Source organism: Callorhinus ursinus, unplaced genomic scaffold (genome assembly GCF_003265705.2).
Source record: "Callorhinus ursinus isolate GAN/ISIS: 27379988/994484 unplaced genomic scaffold, GSC_fseal_2.0 scaffold12, whole genome shotgun sequence".
NCBI classification, from domain to species: Eukaryota; Metazoa; Chordata; class Mammalia; order Carnivora; family Otariidae; genus Callorhinus; species Callorhinus ursinus.
Genome location: NW_027397074.1, coordinates 3,332,581 through 3,348,808, shown reverse-complemented (window position 1 = coordinate 3,348,808; position 16,228 = coordinate 3,332,581). Strand labels below are relative to the sequence as shown.

The following is a 16,228-nucleotide window of genomic DNA, read 5'->3' as shown; positions in this document are numbered from 1 at the left end:
CCTTCTGATGTCAGCATGACATCACCCACCATTCTCCATTTACCAGTCTGGTCTAAAGACTATATGACAATCAATGATCCCTGTCCAGTTCCACTCAGGGAAACTAAGAGAAAGTTCCCTCCTCTACCCCTTTGAGGAAGCATGAGCATCAGTCTGTCTCAGAGTGCTTCGGGGAAGAGAACACACGACAATCGATCTTAACTAGTCCCTCCTATGTGCTAGACATGCAACGTACATCTTTTCATGCAACGTACCTGCTGCTTTAGGTGGGTATAACTTATCTGTATTTCTCAGATAAGGGAATGGGTGGCAAAGCTAATAAGAAGTGGAAATGAGACTTGACACTATCTGTGTGACTTCAAAGTCCCTCATATTGAGAAATGGATGTAGAAAAAACAGAGGGACACACATGAAGTCAAGTCTTACAGTGTGGCAATAACATCCTAAATGAGGTGCCAGCTGGAGTTGCTTTCACTCCAGAATCATCTCTGCCCTTTTTCAGGTATCTAGAAACTTTTGCCTCTCTCCCCACTACCCGTGCCAGTCTAAGGTTCCTTGGATTTTGCCATTTTTATAAAAGATTTTATTTATTTTAGAGAGCGAACACAAGCGCATGAGCAGGGGGGACAGGCAGAGGGACTGGGAGAAGCCTAGGATCTCAAGCAGACTTTGTGCTGGGCACCAAGCACGATGCAGGGCTCGATCTCAGGACCCTGAAATCATGACCTGAGCCGAAACCAAGAGTCAGATGCCCGACTGACTGTGCCACCCAGGCCCCCGCTATTTTTATACTTTAAGATTAGATGTGTGAGCGTCCACAAGACAGAGGGGAATGTGCCCAGATTTTGTCATTACTGGCTTCCATGGCCTACCTTTCCTCCCTCCCTCCTGGGGGCCAGAGACTGACTTGTCAGAGTTCGGCTCAACCCTCTGCCCTCCTTCCCCTTCCCAAAAAAGTCCTGATGGGATTGGTTGGGCTGGTCATCCACAGCCCTGGACTCTTTGGGGGCATGTAATATGTTCCCTTGGGGCTGGGGCAAAGAAACAGAGCATAGGGCCCCTATTCAAGGGCCCCCAGGATGGGAACAGTGGCCAGGAGGATGGGCAAATGGAAATCAGGTGGCACCAAGGTCTTTATTTACTCACACTGCTTTCCATGGAACACTCCTACCACTTACTAGCAGCTACCATTAATTCTGTGAGTATTAGGAACTTGGTACTTCTCACCTAATTCTTCTTAGCTCCACTTTACAGATGAGCAGTTTGAAAAAGCGGAGGCTCAGAAACATGGCCGCGCTCATCTTGTTAGTGAGCACGGAGCTGACATTTGCACTTCCAACCTTGTTCCGGCCCTTGCTACTGACTTTAACTTTTCCAGCTCTAGACCTAAGTTCTTTTTTCAGGAACCCTTGACAAGAGAGGGTTGTAATTCAAGGAGAGGAGAACTGAAGTATTTTCAAGGTTACCGAACGACATGTAAAAAATTCACACGTGTCAGCATTTCCTACAAAAGGAATTCACGATTGAAAGGGATTATAATATTTCCATTCATGTGTGATAATTCTTTTTGTGCCAAGTATAGATAACTACTGTGATTGAAATAGTTATTATATATATTGTGTATCTCTAATATGAGGAAAAATAAATGTTTTAAGTTTTATGCGAGGACATTGAATTCTTTTTTTTTTTTAAAGGTTTTATTTTTAAGTGATCTCTACACCCAACGTGGGGCTCGAACTCACAATACTGAGATCAAGAGTCACATGCTCTCCTGACCGAGCCAGCCAGGCTCCCCAAGGGGGGACATCAAATTCTGATCATGTTTTTTCAATCTCTGATTTATGGGGTCTCATCCTAACTAAAACAAGTGAAAAAGGACATTATTTCCTACAAATTTTGGAATCGAGTTCATTCCTGAGTTTTCTGATGCTTATATCAACCTTGAAAAGCATCCTTAACAATTATTCTGTTAGCCAACATTTGTAATGTGCTCCTTGGCCTCCTTCTTCCTTTCAGAGGCATTCTTTTTGCTGATGAACCTCACTCTTAAGTCTTTTTTCTGCTTTCTTACGAGAACATAAATACCTGGCATTTCTCTATTGACAAACATTCCCCTGAAAATTAAATTAAAAAAGAACATGAAGAATCTGCTCTCGAGGCACCTGGGCAGCTCGGTCAATTGGGCGTCTGGTCATGATCTTCAGCTCAGGTCAATGATCTCGGGGTCCTGGGATCGAGCCCCACATCAGGCTCCCTGCTCAGCAAGGAGTCTGCCTCTTCCTCTCCCTGGGCCCCTCCCCGCCGCTTGTGCTCTCTCTCTCTCTCTCTCAAATAAATAAATGAAATCTTAAAAAAAAAGAAAGAAAGAAAGAGAAGAAACTGCTCTCGAGCCTCCACTACCTGTTTTATTTTTAATGGCTGCCCCCTGTCTCCACTGTTAAGCCAGGTACTCTGCGGGGGTGTGAAGTGCCTCCATCAGTCAAAATCTATGGTGAGCCTTTAGTAAAACACGGTTTTCAAACTGGGTTCCCTGGAGCCCTTGGGGACTCCAAGGGAATCCCTTAGAGGGACTGGGGGACAGCAGGCTCTGGGTCCATGTGTGATGGGAGCAGAGCGGAGCTGGCTTTAGGTGGAGCAGGTCTCTGCTTTTATACTGGGTACCGTGTAAGGTTTTGTGGGAATAAAAAAGCTCTACAGCCACAAAAGTTTGAAAGCCACCATATAGAGACTTGAAGCCTTTCCCGGAAATCTGGAACAGAACTGCCTGCTTAACTCTAAAGCTCAGGAAAGGTAATAAATATCCTTCACCAAATTCTGGCGTTACCGTGAGAAGTAGTTATAAAATGATCCTGCAAAATGATGTGACATGGAAGTCAGCAGCAACACCACGGCGATGTTGATGATGCAGGAAATGTGTGCGTGTGGCTGTTCCATCTGACCGTGTCCTCTGGCACCTGAAGCCGACCTTGGCGGTTCTGGCAGAGGGACTCTGGCTATCGAACGGGGTCAGGCTTGCACCAAAGCGGAAGGCAAGAGGGTGAGAACCCGGCAGATCCGTACCGACTGTCATCAAATATCTCTTTTTGCTTTAAAAATCAACGCCTTCCCTTTCTTTTGTTAACTGTGTTCTCTTAATGCCTGCTTGCCGACCGGACAATTACCCTTTGAGATTCATGCTGTACACCTTAAAAATGATCAGATAATACCACTATCTGCACTTCTCATTATTTTATTATTAATGTTTCCCTTTCATGAAGTTATGGATATCCGAGTCTCTTATCTTCTAAACTCTGAATTCTTGAAAAGCAGGATCTAATTGCATTCGTCTCTGTGCCATGGCTTGAAAGTACCTGACATAGTTCAGGCGTACCTGGGAGAGAGCACGGGGTTGGTTCTAGACCACTGCCAGAAAGGCAATATCGCAATAAAGCGAATCAAATACATTTTTTGGCTTCCCAGTGCCTATAAAAGTTATGTTTACATTATACTGCAGTCTATTAAGTGTACAATAGCATTATACCTAATATACATGCTTTAATTAAAAAATACTTTATGGACACAGAGACACGAAGTGAGCAAACGCTGTTGGAAAAATGGTGCCGACGGACTTGCTCGACGCAGGGTTGCCACAAACCTTCAATTTGTACGCCCCCTCCCAAAAAAAGTGCAGTATCTGCGAAGCGCAATAAAGTGAAGCACCATCAAAAGGTGGTATGGTGGTACCTTGCTTATGGAGCAAGCAGTAGATAAATATTTTCGGATGAAGGGCTCCCTGTCCTATTACCTGGAAATTGGTCGGCTGCTCAGGACTCCACTGCCCATCAAAACAGACGTGCATGGATTTTAAATAACTCTTAATCCAAATGGGTTTTAATTCTGTTTTCTGTTCTTTCCTCTCTGTCCAGGTCAACCAAATAAAACCCCAAACAGATGGCTCAGCTTTCTTGGTGTGGAGGGAGATGTAAGGACAAACAGCCTCTGTGATGCTAGTTTTCCTTTCGCCCTGATCATAGGAGGGTTGTGGGAAAAAAACCCACAAAATACTGTGGCAAATGGGCTCCTAAGGTATGATGACTACCCCACTCTCTGCACCAGGAGTGTCCAACTCATCTAAAAACTCAGGCAACTGGAAAGTTGCCCAGGGCTGATATGTCATCTTCCACGTATTAATTTCCAGATTAGATGAAGATGAAGATGATGATGATGCTGATGACCACAGTAAAATCCACCAAATGCTATGTGGCGGGCACTGGCTGAGCCCCTTATGCCCACAATCTCACTTAAACTTCACAACCGCCTTAGGAGGTAGGACTATTACGACTTTCGTCTGCCATGTGATCAGACCACACACAACCCGGCAAGTCACTTGACCTAGTCACTTGACCTAGGACTCAGGGCTTCTATTGCCAAAGTGGGACTTACCTAGGAAGCACAGAGTTAGGTGGCCTGGATTTTGCAGGGGAGGCGACTTTTGGTTCTGGCCCAGAGCTCCCTGAAGGTCCTGGCAGAGAGTCCTGCGCCGGCCCGGGTTGATTTGGAAGTACTTCCCTCGCCGAAGTCAGGAGATGCTCTTTATCTTTCACTTCTTTTTCCCGGGACTTGGCTTTGTGTTCGGCCAGAAGGAGGTCAAATTGCTTTTTCCGGCCTGGGACTGCCCTCCGATGGCTTAGCGAATGTGTCTAAGGAGAAGAGAGATGAAAAGCACAGCCTCTTTGATCAGCACATAAACCTGCTTCCCCAGGCCCTCCATTTCAGAAACAGCAATTCATGGGAATTTAGAGGTGCTTGAAAAGTCAACTTCAAGGCAACAGCTCCCGTTCTGTGGCTGGGAAGAGGCAGACACCACGCAAATGCAACCATGCCCTACACTCCTGGCGTTAAGAAGCCAAAGCTTCCACCAAAAAAAAAAAACCAAAAAAAACCGAAAAAAAAAAAAACCAAAAAACAAAAAAGCAACAACTGGCACGGGATGACGAGCTTCAGCGCAGAGCCCACGGAAACCTCTCGGAGGAAAGGCGATGGTGAGGATGCGCTAGAGTTAATCCAGGTGCAGGTGGGAGGCTCGCTGTGGCCCAGACCCACAGAGCCACCAGGCGGAGGGGGCCACGGCCTCGATCCCAAGAAGCACTAGCAGTTCAGCATGAAATACAGGGCTGGGGGCTACCCAATGGCGGCCGCCTTGGGTCAGCTGTCCCCCTGGCCACCCGGCGTGGCCGGATCAGGGGCGCGGCCGCTGGTCCTCCCCTCCACGGCTGCCTTTCAGGCCGCCGCCGCCGCCGCCTGCATACATTAAAACGTAGCAGGGTTTAGAACCGCCTGTGAGTGCCTATAAATACAATTTACTGTCTGGCCTCACAAGTAACAGGGGAAGCCTATTTTTTTTTTTTTTTCCTTCTTAAAAAGCCAGCCAGCTTGAGGCAGGCACTCTGCTACCATGGAAGAGAAGAAAGCATTTCCCTTACAAAGAACAGCTGGGGGTCATGTCGAGGTTCCACACCCTGCCGTGTGCAGAGAGTGGCATGCAAACATTTCGACAAAGGCCCCAGCGAGAGCAGGAAGTATTTTTTATGGAAAGAGAAATACCTTGCAGGTGAGGGATCTTGTGCAAGGTTTCTTTGTCTCGGGATCCAATACTCCACAGTGTTTATTTGGGTCAAATTCTCTCTCTGGTTTAAGAAACAAACAAAAAATATAAGAAAAAAGGAGACTAAATAGGATTTGGCATTAAGACTACATTTAAAAAAAAATGCACATTTGCACCAACAAGTGAGACATTGTCAGGCAATCTGGTTTTTTGTTTTTCTTTTCTTTTCTCTTTTTTTTTTCCAACCGGCTGCTAAAATGCTTCAAGAACCACTCAGGGGAAAATGGCACTCCCCTCTGACCCCAGAGTTCCAAGTCCAGCTTCGGTCAGGGTGCGGGACGCAGCACAAGGCGCAGGGACTGGGTGGGGGGCGGGGGGGCAGGCACCGAGGGCAGGGAGCCCTGATGCTCGCACACTTTATTTCACTTAAACGGTTCCCCAAGCACTTGGCACTTCGGGTGTAGCTGGCTGCAGACCAGGGAGAGCCACCTGAGGCCCGAGGGCCACTTTTTCCTGGGCAGCTCCAAGAATACGTCACCTTCCCCCAGCCCCTTGCCTTCCCGCTAGTTTTCACCATTTAAGCGGGAGATTATTCCTTGCCATGTCAGTGTGACCCGCCTCTCTTGTGCTTTGCAAAGTCCTCAGCACCGGGCTTTCCACACAGCCCTGCCGACCAGAATTCTGGACCTGATTCAGGAATGTTTGGCGGTGTCACAGGCGGGGGCAGGGGGAAAGTCTGGGTGTGTGGCTGTCTGAGCATCTGAAGTTGAAGGTGCACAGAGGGCAAGACCTGCTGGTCTCACAGCTTGCTTTGCTCCCAGCATGGCGCCTGTTGGCTCCAAATGGGAATGAGCCACGGCTAGCCAACCCGGTGGGGATGAAGGATGGCTGCAGGGAGGTCAAGCTTTCTCTAGTTCCTGCCTTCTTACTGGACTGTTGATGGCTCATGGTGACGTTACTTCTAAGGAGCCTACTCTTTCCATGCCCACTTTGGATCCTTTGCCCCTCCTGGATTACCAAAATGCTCCCCTCCCCGGAAAATGAGGGGACCTGAGACCATCCCTTAAGGACCCTTTCGGCTTCAAAGGTCCACGTCTTGGGTAGTGCGTCCGTGCTATTTCTGGAAGGCACCCAGCAACCACCTGAGTCCTGCAGCACAGGGAAGACACAGCTCCTGTGGGCATTCGGGGAGGCCGGCAACAGTGTCAGTGGGTGGGGTTGTATATCAGTTTGGCGGGGTGTCTCCTTAAGAGGTTTGAATGGCTGCAAACTAAAAAGAGCTTACCTGAAAAGCTGTCTGAGATTGGTGGGGGAAACTCTGAGCATAATAAATGAATGTGTTCTGTTTTTAATAGAAAGTCTGGGGCCTGTGGTGGTTGCAACGGTGGTCATGATGATGGCTGTAATAAAAACCATTCTTAGGTCCAAAGACAGGTCACCCGGCTGGTCATCAAAATGCCTCCCACCCCCTTTTTTTGGCTTTTGTCATTGTCATCATCATCTTCTTCTTGTTTAAAGATTTTGTTTTCAGTAATCTCCACACCCAATGGGGGGCTCGAACTCACGACCCGGAGATTAAGAGTCTCATGCTCTTCTGACTGAGCCAGCCAGGGGCTTCCCCCCAACCTTTTTTTTTTTTTTTTTTTAGCTTCTCTTTTAAGACTAGAAAACTGTGAGGTTTGGAGATGCCCGTTTCCTCCGAGCCCTCTCTGCCCACTGAGGAGGGCCTGGGCGCCAGGCCCCAGGCTGCCTGCCACTGAGTTCTTTCCCTTGGGCCTGTCAGAGTCAGACCCGGGCCCAGATCCACACCAGCGCTCACGTTGGCCTACAACTGAGCAGGTTGTTTGGCCGGGGCGTAGGAGCTGGCTGCCAAATGTGAAAGCGAGATAGAAACAAGCAAAAGACCCAATGAGACAAAACAACCGACAAAATGCAAAACCAACAAACACCAAAAAAAACCCCAACAACCCCTCTACAACTTCAGGTTGGGGCGCAGTCTGGAAGCCATGCCATGCTTCTGTCTCTGGACACTGCCCGGCTGGGCCTACTGGTTTTTCCAGGGATGTTGCCACCCACCTCTGTGGAGTGAACTTCAACTTTCCATCCAGGAAGAGAGCCAGGAGCTGGGGACCCTGTCCACACTGGCTCCCCCTGCCCCCGCAATGCTCAAAGAGAACGCCAGGCTCTACCTTTCTTTCTTGAGAGTGGGTGAACAGTACATAGGGAGATTTTTAGGGTAAACATCTTTTGCATGCTTTGGGTCCAAAGAGCTTTCAAGAAATATTTTTTTTAACAGTTATAGATGTAAAATAGAAAACCTGAAATACAGATTAACATGAAGTAAAAAATAAAAAGGACCCACGATTCTCAGGCTGATTCAGAACTATGCTCCTACTGCAGGGCATAGTTTCTCTCTCTTACCAGGTGGCTTTCACTGTATTTTCTTTTTTTTTTTTCCAGTCAACATTTGATAAATGCCCCTGGTGTATGAAGAAGTTATAAAGTTTATAGCTTTTCTTGGTCTTTTGGAGAAAGCAGAACCGCCAGATTTAGTTCCACAACAAATCCAAAGCAAACATCATCCACATGGGGGCCCCTAAGGGCAACTATTGCCTCCAAGCTCGGCCCTGTGCACCTTTCTGGGCATCCTGAGTGTCTACACAGACAACCGAGAAGGAGATCCAAGAGAAATCCCTCAACCTCGCACCGGCTGTGCCAGCCTAAATGTTCCCAAATGGGAATTCCAACCTGATTATGTGGGAAAGGCGGTCGTAGCCCCAGACTACAGAATCAACCAGGCAGCCAACTGACCTAAGCACAGAGCGGGGCAGACAGCACTCACGGTCCTGTCCCATGTCGGCCCTGACCTACTGTGAGGTATCCATCCCTGTGGTTGTCCAGCTTCCTCGCAGGGAGGCTTCTACGGAACCTGGAGCGGGTACAGCCCGTCAGCCTGATAAGACCCTCAGAGTGCATGGGCTGTCGTGGTTGGTGTAAGGCATCCTGCTTCCTGGGCCAGGAGGAGCCCTCCTGCTGAGACCGAGCTGAGAGCAAGAGCCCTCACGTGGCCCGGAAATAAGAGAACCCCGTTCTCCCTCGCATTTTTAGGTGGGGGGTTCCTGTTGGCAGGTAAATCCCGTGTTCCCCTTACAACAAAACGGACCTGCTCCATGATAAGAACACAGCACTCCTTGGTCATGGATGTGACTCAGATGCAGTCTAATCGTGAGCCAGACTCGAAGGACACAGACACGTACCTGAAAGTCTCCTGTAAGGCTTGTTGTTGTTTTTGGTGCCATTTTGGTGTTTCTTGTCTATTGTGGCGGACAAAATTCCTTTGCCATTTAAGATCTTCTCTGGGGAAGGTGGCACTGACTTGGACATCAAGACTGGCTTAATTAAAGGTGGGGTGGAGACAGCAGAGGACGAGGTGGAGCAGGAGGTGATCGCGGTAGTGGTTGTAGAGTTCATTTTGACATTGGCACCATCTGCCTTCACTAGGTTAGGAATTTTCTCTAAACTGACTACAGGAACCGGAACGCTGAAAAATAAATGAACAAACACACACAATTGCCTTCTTTGATACATGTGGTCCGCTGAGAAGCTAGACGCGCTTATCGTCATCAGAACACTTCCTTATCACTTATTTATATTCCTCTTATAAGCGAGCAGCAGGATTCCCGTTTGGATAGGAGGGAGAGCCATGCCGTGGAAAGGACCAGCAGGGGGTCGAGGCTGGCTCAGTGCCAGGGCTGGCATCAGAGCTGATTCCCTCCTGTACCGGGTTGTCCCCACAGATCCTGCAGTTTCCCCGTTCTCAGTCCCTCTCTGTTGGTGGTCTCGGAGACAGCACCTTGGGCAGAACAAGGTGCCCGCTGGGAAGCTCGGGGAGAGATGCTGTGTGTCCCCTGAAGACCGTGTGCTACTGTGCCACTTGCTGAATCACGTCCCCTCCCCCTGCTGCTTGCCGGTCTCCCACCTCGGCGAGCAGGCCTGACATCTGCTTAGCTCGGGAGTGCTGACAGGCTCACGCCACACGGAGGCATGGCGGCAGGCCAGCGCACCATGCTACATGCTGCTGGAGGACTTCTGGAGCACTCATATCCTGGGGATGGGTTCAAACGGAGTGAGGCACCGTGTAACATTATCGAATGTTCCATTTTAGGCAGCTAGTTATGTAAATAGGCAATTCTCAAGGCTGGCAGGTGAGAGGATGAATTTTAAGAAGACAGAGCACAAAGGTGCATGTTTGCTCTTCAAAATCTGTCACCTCAGCTCCACTTCCCTAGGATTTCTACTGTAATGGATATGCATTTGATTTCTGTGCATTTAAAGGTGGAGGACCCTGTATCTGGGGGGCGGTGGAGGAGTCTGTCTCGGGGTCTTAAAAGATGAGATGAGATGAATATGCTTTCCTTTGGTTCCTGAACTAGATTCCCTTTCCTCCTTGCAGGACGGCAGAATGCTAACACTTCAGCCCCCCAATCATCTCTGAGCTGAGTGGAGCCGACTTAGCTATTTGAATGCCAAATGATCTAGAATATAGCTTATACATGCCTGCAGACAATGTAGGGCATGCAAGAGAGGCTGGTTTTGCAGGGGAGGAGTCTTATCTGTCCACATGGCTGGCGAGCTCTTCCTTCTCTACGATTTAGTCACAGATCATTTTTTTTTTTGGTCAGTTTGTCCATGAAATTATTTCAGCAACCCCTCAGCCCTTGCCCCTTTGCTGACTCTGAAACCGGATCACAGATGTTATTTATAGGTTTTTGCCAGTGAGAAGGGCACTCGGTGGTGAAGCAGATTGTAGCTGGACTTCCCGGACTATCCTGGGACCACGTGCTTTCTTGGCCTGGGGAAGGATGGTGTGGGACTTCAAGTCCCGTGTGAAGGGAAACTGGGACAGTGGGTTTTAGTAATACACCAAGTCCCTGATAATTCTGTTTTTGATCAGTGTCTCAATCATGGAGACAGAGCTAGACTGCTGCAACTTTCTATTTAATGGCAATTCTCAGAGCACTCACATATCGCTGAAGAACGGCACAAGAAGCCCTTGAAAAGTCAGCACACCGAGAAGCTGGAAAGATATTACCTGGTGAAATTAGTGCTGCATTCCTGATTTTTTCCGAATGGTAAAAAAAAAAAAAGTAAAACCACGGGATATGGAATTCTTCTAGGCTTCCTTCACTCAGTTTTAAGAGACACTAACACAACTCAGGGTCTTGAAGAGCCATTCCCACACCCGTGTTCATAGCGGCACAATTCAAATACTGTCCATTGGTGGATGATTGGATAAGCAAAATGTGGGCTAGTCATACAACGGAGTATTATTCAGCCTTAAAAAGGAAGGAAATTCTGACACACAGATGGACATTGAGAACACTATGCTAAGTGAAATAAGCCAGTCAGAAAAAGATGAATACTATAGGATTCCGCTTATATGAGGTGCCTAGAGGGGTCAAATTCCAAGACAGAAAGTAGAAAGGTAGCTGTAAGGGCTGGGGGAGGAGAAAATGGGGAGCTGTTGGTCCACGGGTGTAAAGTTGCAGTTTTGCAAGATGAAAAGAGTTCTGGAGATTGGCTGCACGACACCATGAATGTACTTAACACTGTTGCACTATATATTATAAATGGTTAGGATGGTAAATTTTTTTTTTAAAGATTTTATTTATTTATTCGACAGACAGAGAGACAGCACAAGCAGGCAGAGTGGCAGGCAGAGGGAGAAGGAGAAGCAGGCTCTCCGCTGAGCGGGGAGCCAGATGTGGGGCTCAATCACAGGACCCTGGGATCATGACCTGGGCCAAAGGCAGCCGCTTAACCGACTGAGCCACCCAGGCGCCCCGGTAAATTTTCTTTTTTCTTTCTTTTTTAAAAAATTCAATTCAATTATTTTTTTAAAGATCTATTTATTTTAGAGAGACAGAGAGCATGCAAGAGTGAGGGAGGGAAGGGGCAGAGGGAGAGAATCTCAAACAGACTCCCCACTGAGCATGGAGGCTGACACAGGGCTTGATCCTACAACCCAAGAGATCATGACCCGAGTTGGATGTTCAACCCACTGAGCCACCCAGGCACTCTCCACTTTTTTTTTTTTTTTAGACAGAGTGTGTGTGCACGTGTGCGTGCACAGTGGGGTGGAGGATATGATGGAGGGGCAGAGGGAGAGGGAGAAAGAGAATCTTAAGCAGACTCCCCGAGGAGTGCAGAGCCTGATGCGGGGCTCAATCTCATGACCCGAGCCAAAATCAAGAGTCGGATGCTTAACTGACTGACCCACCCAGGCGTCCAAGATGGTAAATTTTCTTATGTGTATTTTGCCACAATTAAAAATACAATCCGACCCCCCTCAAATTCAAGCAACTTAAATTATACATCAATATCCTGACTTTTAAAATACACATCATAAAAGCCTGCTTAAAAAGCTCTTATTGGTTTAGTCACCTTTGTTCTGATCTGTTGATTTTTATTTTTTTAAAGAAAGAAGTTAAACTTCAAGTGTTGATGGAATACTAGGTGGGAAGATTCTCTAGCGCCTGAGTGGCCTTCTCTGATATACTTCTTCATGAAGCCCAGTAAATTCAGGAAAAGAAATTAGGACCCTTGGGTTAGCTCTTGTCCCATGAGCTGGTATGAGAAAAGGGAAGGCCTCCAGTTTCTGCGACAAATGGCCAGGGTACATGTTGAGTACCATGATTTTAGCAGACAAAGATATGATTTTGGGATAGAATAATCCAGAGCAATTGTATGAACTGAAATAAATTTAAAAACTGAGCCAAATGGTCCTCAGATGCTTACAGTACAGCCTGCGCTTCTCCCCTAAAGTCAACGTCCAGCTCCAAGGGGCTCCTTAATTCAGCTACGAGAGCACAGGTACACTAGGTCCAGCCATTTGGAACAGTGCCAGTTGACTCATCTTTTTGGTGATGCTTCTTCCCAACTGTGTGTTAGTAACTGAGCTTGAGCCAGGCCAGCTAATATCTGTGACTGACCTCCTAATTTGAAATTTTCTCCACTCTATAACAAGTGTGGTTCATTCATACCCTGTACTGCCAACGCTTCCAGAACTCAAGCTGGACTTCAATCCCAACGTCCGTAGGCAGGATGTGGATTTGGAGCCCATCAGAAACTAGAAGAGAACGCTAATGTGAAGTTCTGTGGATTGAGTTTTCTTGCATTGGAATGGGAGGTATTAGGGGAAAGAAGTCTGATCAAGAGTGTTTCAAAGGGTTCCAAAGACGAGGTGAGGAGTAAGGGGCTGAGCCAGTGAGTAAACGCCTCTGATGCCAGGTGGGTGGGCTCCGTGTTGGCAGCGGGAAGAGGTTAGGAGACTCTAGGTATTTTGGGTGAGAATTCTAAGAGTGTCTAGTAACTAACAGAGAACGGTTGTATATAGAATGAAGGAGGAGAGGGACTCCTGGGTGGCTCAGTCAGTTAAGCGTCTGCCTTCGGCTCGGGTCATGATCCCAGGGTCCTGGGATCAAGTCCTGCATCAAGTCTCCTTGCTCATCAGGGAGCCTGCTCCTCCCTCTGCCCCTCCCCCTGGTTGTGCCCCCCCAACAAATAAATAAATAAAATCTTTAGAAAAAATGAAGGAGGAGAACCTGGGAACTGATATTTTTTTTAAGATTTTATTTTTAAGTAAGCTCCATATCCAACGTGAGGCTCGAACTCACAACCCCAAGATCAAGAGTCACATGCCCTTCTGACTGAGCCAGCCAGGCAACCCTGACCTGGATACTTTTATCTTTGGTGTCCCTTTTGCCCCCCCTTTTGGGCTTCCCTTCTAAGGTAACCTGCCTCTGGTCTGAGCTGAGAAGGTACTTCTGCTGGGAGGTAAAAGAGGACAGGGAAGCAGGCAGCTCAGTGATGGCGGGAAGGGGCACACCCATCCCCAAAAGAAACAAGAATCAGAGAGAGACAGAGAGAGGTGAAAAGCCTTCCCATTTGCTCTTGCCAACCTCATTCCCCAGGATAAATGTCAGCTATCCGTCCACTGGGATATTTAGTCTCTTTTCTTCACCACTGTTGGCAGTAGCCCTCAGATCCTAAACTGATGAACAAAGGAGGAAATGACCACAAGACGGTGCCACTCGATTTGGAAAACCGATCCCAGAGACTCCATCTTTTTTCAGCTACGAGCTCAGGAAGGTGCGGAGAGCACCGGCTTCCCGTCCCCGCGTGTTTCTACACTCCAGGGCGTGGGAGTGCGGCCGTCTGGAAGCCATGGCCTCAGAACCGCATCCTGCTTTCTCCCGTTGTCCCCTCTCTCACTGTTCCCCACTTCCCCTCCCATCACCCCGGCCAGTACAGCGTCCCAGCCCTGGGCAGTGGACCCCGAGTAACAGGTTTCATTTTTTTCCACTGAAAAGAAGCCAGAAGATGCTGACCCCTGCTTTCACGGTGAGGGCATCTCCTCCGCGTGGGATCCCAGTAACTCACACACCTCCGTATGCTGTTGGGCGCTGGGAGGGGTGGGGGGCTGGAGCCATCCAGATGACTAAGCAGATTACTCTGTGTGCTTAGGTGCTACACAAGCCTGGCAGTGACCCTTGAGGTTGGCCAAAGCCCCTCAGGTTCCGTCCCTCTCCGTCTGGAGGGGTGCACGCACGCGCTCCCCGGAGTCTCCCAATCACCTCACTATTGACCTTCCTCACAGGAGCAGTGTCTGAAAGGGAAAGAGGAGTCCCGCTGCTCTCATAATGCCTGTTTTGTCCACTGGGGATGAACTCTTTTGGGGAGCCCAGGACTGCAGCTTGTTCCCCTGCTGCGCCGAACACACTGGGAGTCGTCAGGTCCTGGTTACCGCTGTACCTCTGTCTCTGGTCCCAGGAAGGGATCCCACAGCCGAGAGCAGTCCTCCCTCGTCCTTCTTGCTCTGTGGGGGAGAGGTCTACCTTGCTGCTTTTGTGTTGTTTGGCTGCCACGTCCTCTTCCTGGGTGCCTGTCTGAATTTATCATTTTGGACCCAGGAGGGTGCGCTCTGGCTTTAAGAAAAATGGCTCTCCTGGCACCCAGTGGATTCCTCTCCCTGCCCAGTGATGTCTGCAAGAGCAGAGGTGGAGTATCTTACAGCGCCACTTCAGGGACCGCCCGTGTCTCTTGGGGCCAGCTACTCTCCGGCCCGCTCCCCTTGCCTGGGGGTCATGATTTATTTCATCGTCAATGGATAAGCCTGAAAAGAATGGTTGGGAAAATCTTTAGGCCTGCAGAAATCGGTGCCAGCCCTGCTCCACTTACCAGCACAGGGTAAAAATGGATTTGACAGGCAAGAGCCTGAAGACATATGGTATTTGTGCTGTGGGTTATGTGTCTGATGAGAGTTCTCAGCCATCTGATTTCTTCCCAACCATTCTTTCGACAAAGGCCCGTGTGCCTGTCCTACCGGCCTGGCAGAATTTCGAAGCTCTCCGACTTACTGCACCTCACCAAGCCTCCTGCCTTCTAAGCAGTGACGGTGTGTAAGTCATCCCCAAATAAAAGGGGATCTGCTCTATTTTAAAAGACCCTCAGAGAAGGAATATCTATTTGGCTCTTTTCAGTGCATTTTGGGGGGCCGTTATCAGGACATTATTTACATCACATTTAAATTCTTTAAGTAGGGAAAATACCCGGGACATTCTTGAAGGCCGAGAATCAGGCAATTGCTAAGAATCTGCCTAAAAAACAGAGCTACGCAGTCCTACCGCGGTACAGTGCATAGAGGAGGTATGGCATAAATCCTGATGAGTGAATAAATTTTTTTGTTTTAAATTTGGGAAAAGATTGGGAAAACTTTCAGAAAGCCAATTTGTAAACACCTTAGGCAAACAGAAAACAGGGTAATCAGCCACAGGGCAGAGTCAATAAAAAAACCTGCCAGATTAATCTAATATTATTTGGTGGCTGAGTGTCAGGTCTGGCGGTCAGAGAGAAAGCACTGTGTATAATCTCTCCTGGCCTTTTGCACGGTTTTGGATTCACTCCCGTGGAACCCACCCTCAGTAAACTGGGAAAATGTGGTCAGACCACACAGCTATTGGGAGTGAGTGGCCCTGGGGGCAGAGGCAAAGAAGACTGGCTTGCAGTGACTTTGCCAGCCCTGAGCAGCCCTCAGCAGAGCTCACAGGGGCCCCTCGCCGGCCAAGAAGGTGAAAGCATCTTCATCAGTGACTTGGATGATGGGCCAACACCTCGTCCATCAACTGGGGGAAGAGGCGATTTGCCACCATGAAGAATGATGTGGGACTTTCCCTTAAGCCCGTTAGGTGCAGGGGAGATATGAACAAGCTAAAGTGGCCAGAAGCAAGTGAAATAAAATCAGCGAGGACAAGTAGGGCTGAATCTGAGGTCTGTGCCTTGTCATTGTTCTAGAAGGTGCTACAAGATAGTGGAGGATAATGGTTAGGAATGCAGGCTTCAAATCAGACAAGCCTAGATCTGAATCCTGCTTTTTCTACTGCTGGTTGCATTAGGGTGGGAAGGCCATCTGACTTCCCGATTTGGGGCCCTCCGTGAGCCCCTAAGGACTTTTGGGAGAATTAGAAGAAGGGAGGCTGAATTAGAATTAGAAGAAGTAGAGGAGCTGGTTTCAGCTCCTTTTGGCCTCCTCGGTGGGACAGCCTCATGCAGGGCAAAACCCACTCAGGCATACAGGGCTGCCCT

The 16,228-nt window shown here is 48.4% G+C and overlaps 1 protein-coding gene across 14 annotated transcripts in view; it reads right to left on the bottom strand.

The window, feature by feature from the left end:
* Nucleotides 1-16,228, bottom strand: part of ATXN7L1 (ataxin 7 like 1) — a 226,481-nt gene that overhangs the window by 19,789 nt on the left and 190,464 nt on the right. For all 14 annotated transcript variants that reach the window (XR_003208534.2, XM_025872720.2, XM_025872721.2 and 11 more), the window contains 3 exons: nt 8,842-9,125; nt 5,584-5,666; nt 4,423-4,679 (listed from right to left, as the gene is read on the bottom strand). Coding sequence is in view for 13 of the 14 variants with exons in the window: in XM_025872720.2 (XP_025728505.1) it covers nt 4,423-4,679; nt 5,584-5,666; nt 8,842-9,125 (624 nt within the window). In the remaining variant the exon portion in view is untranslated. The remainder of the gene's footprint in view (nt 1-4,422; nt 4,680-5,583; nt 5,667-8,841; nt 9,126-16,228) is intronic.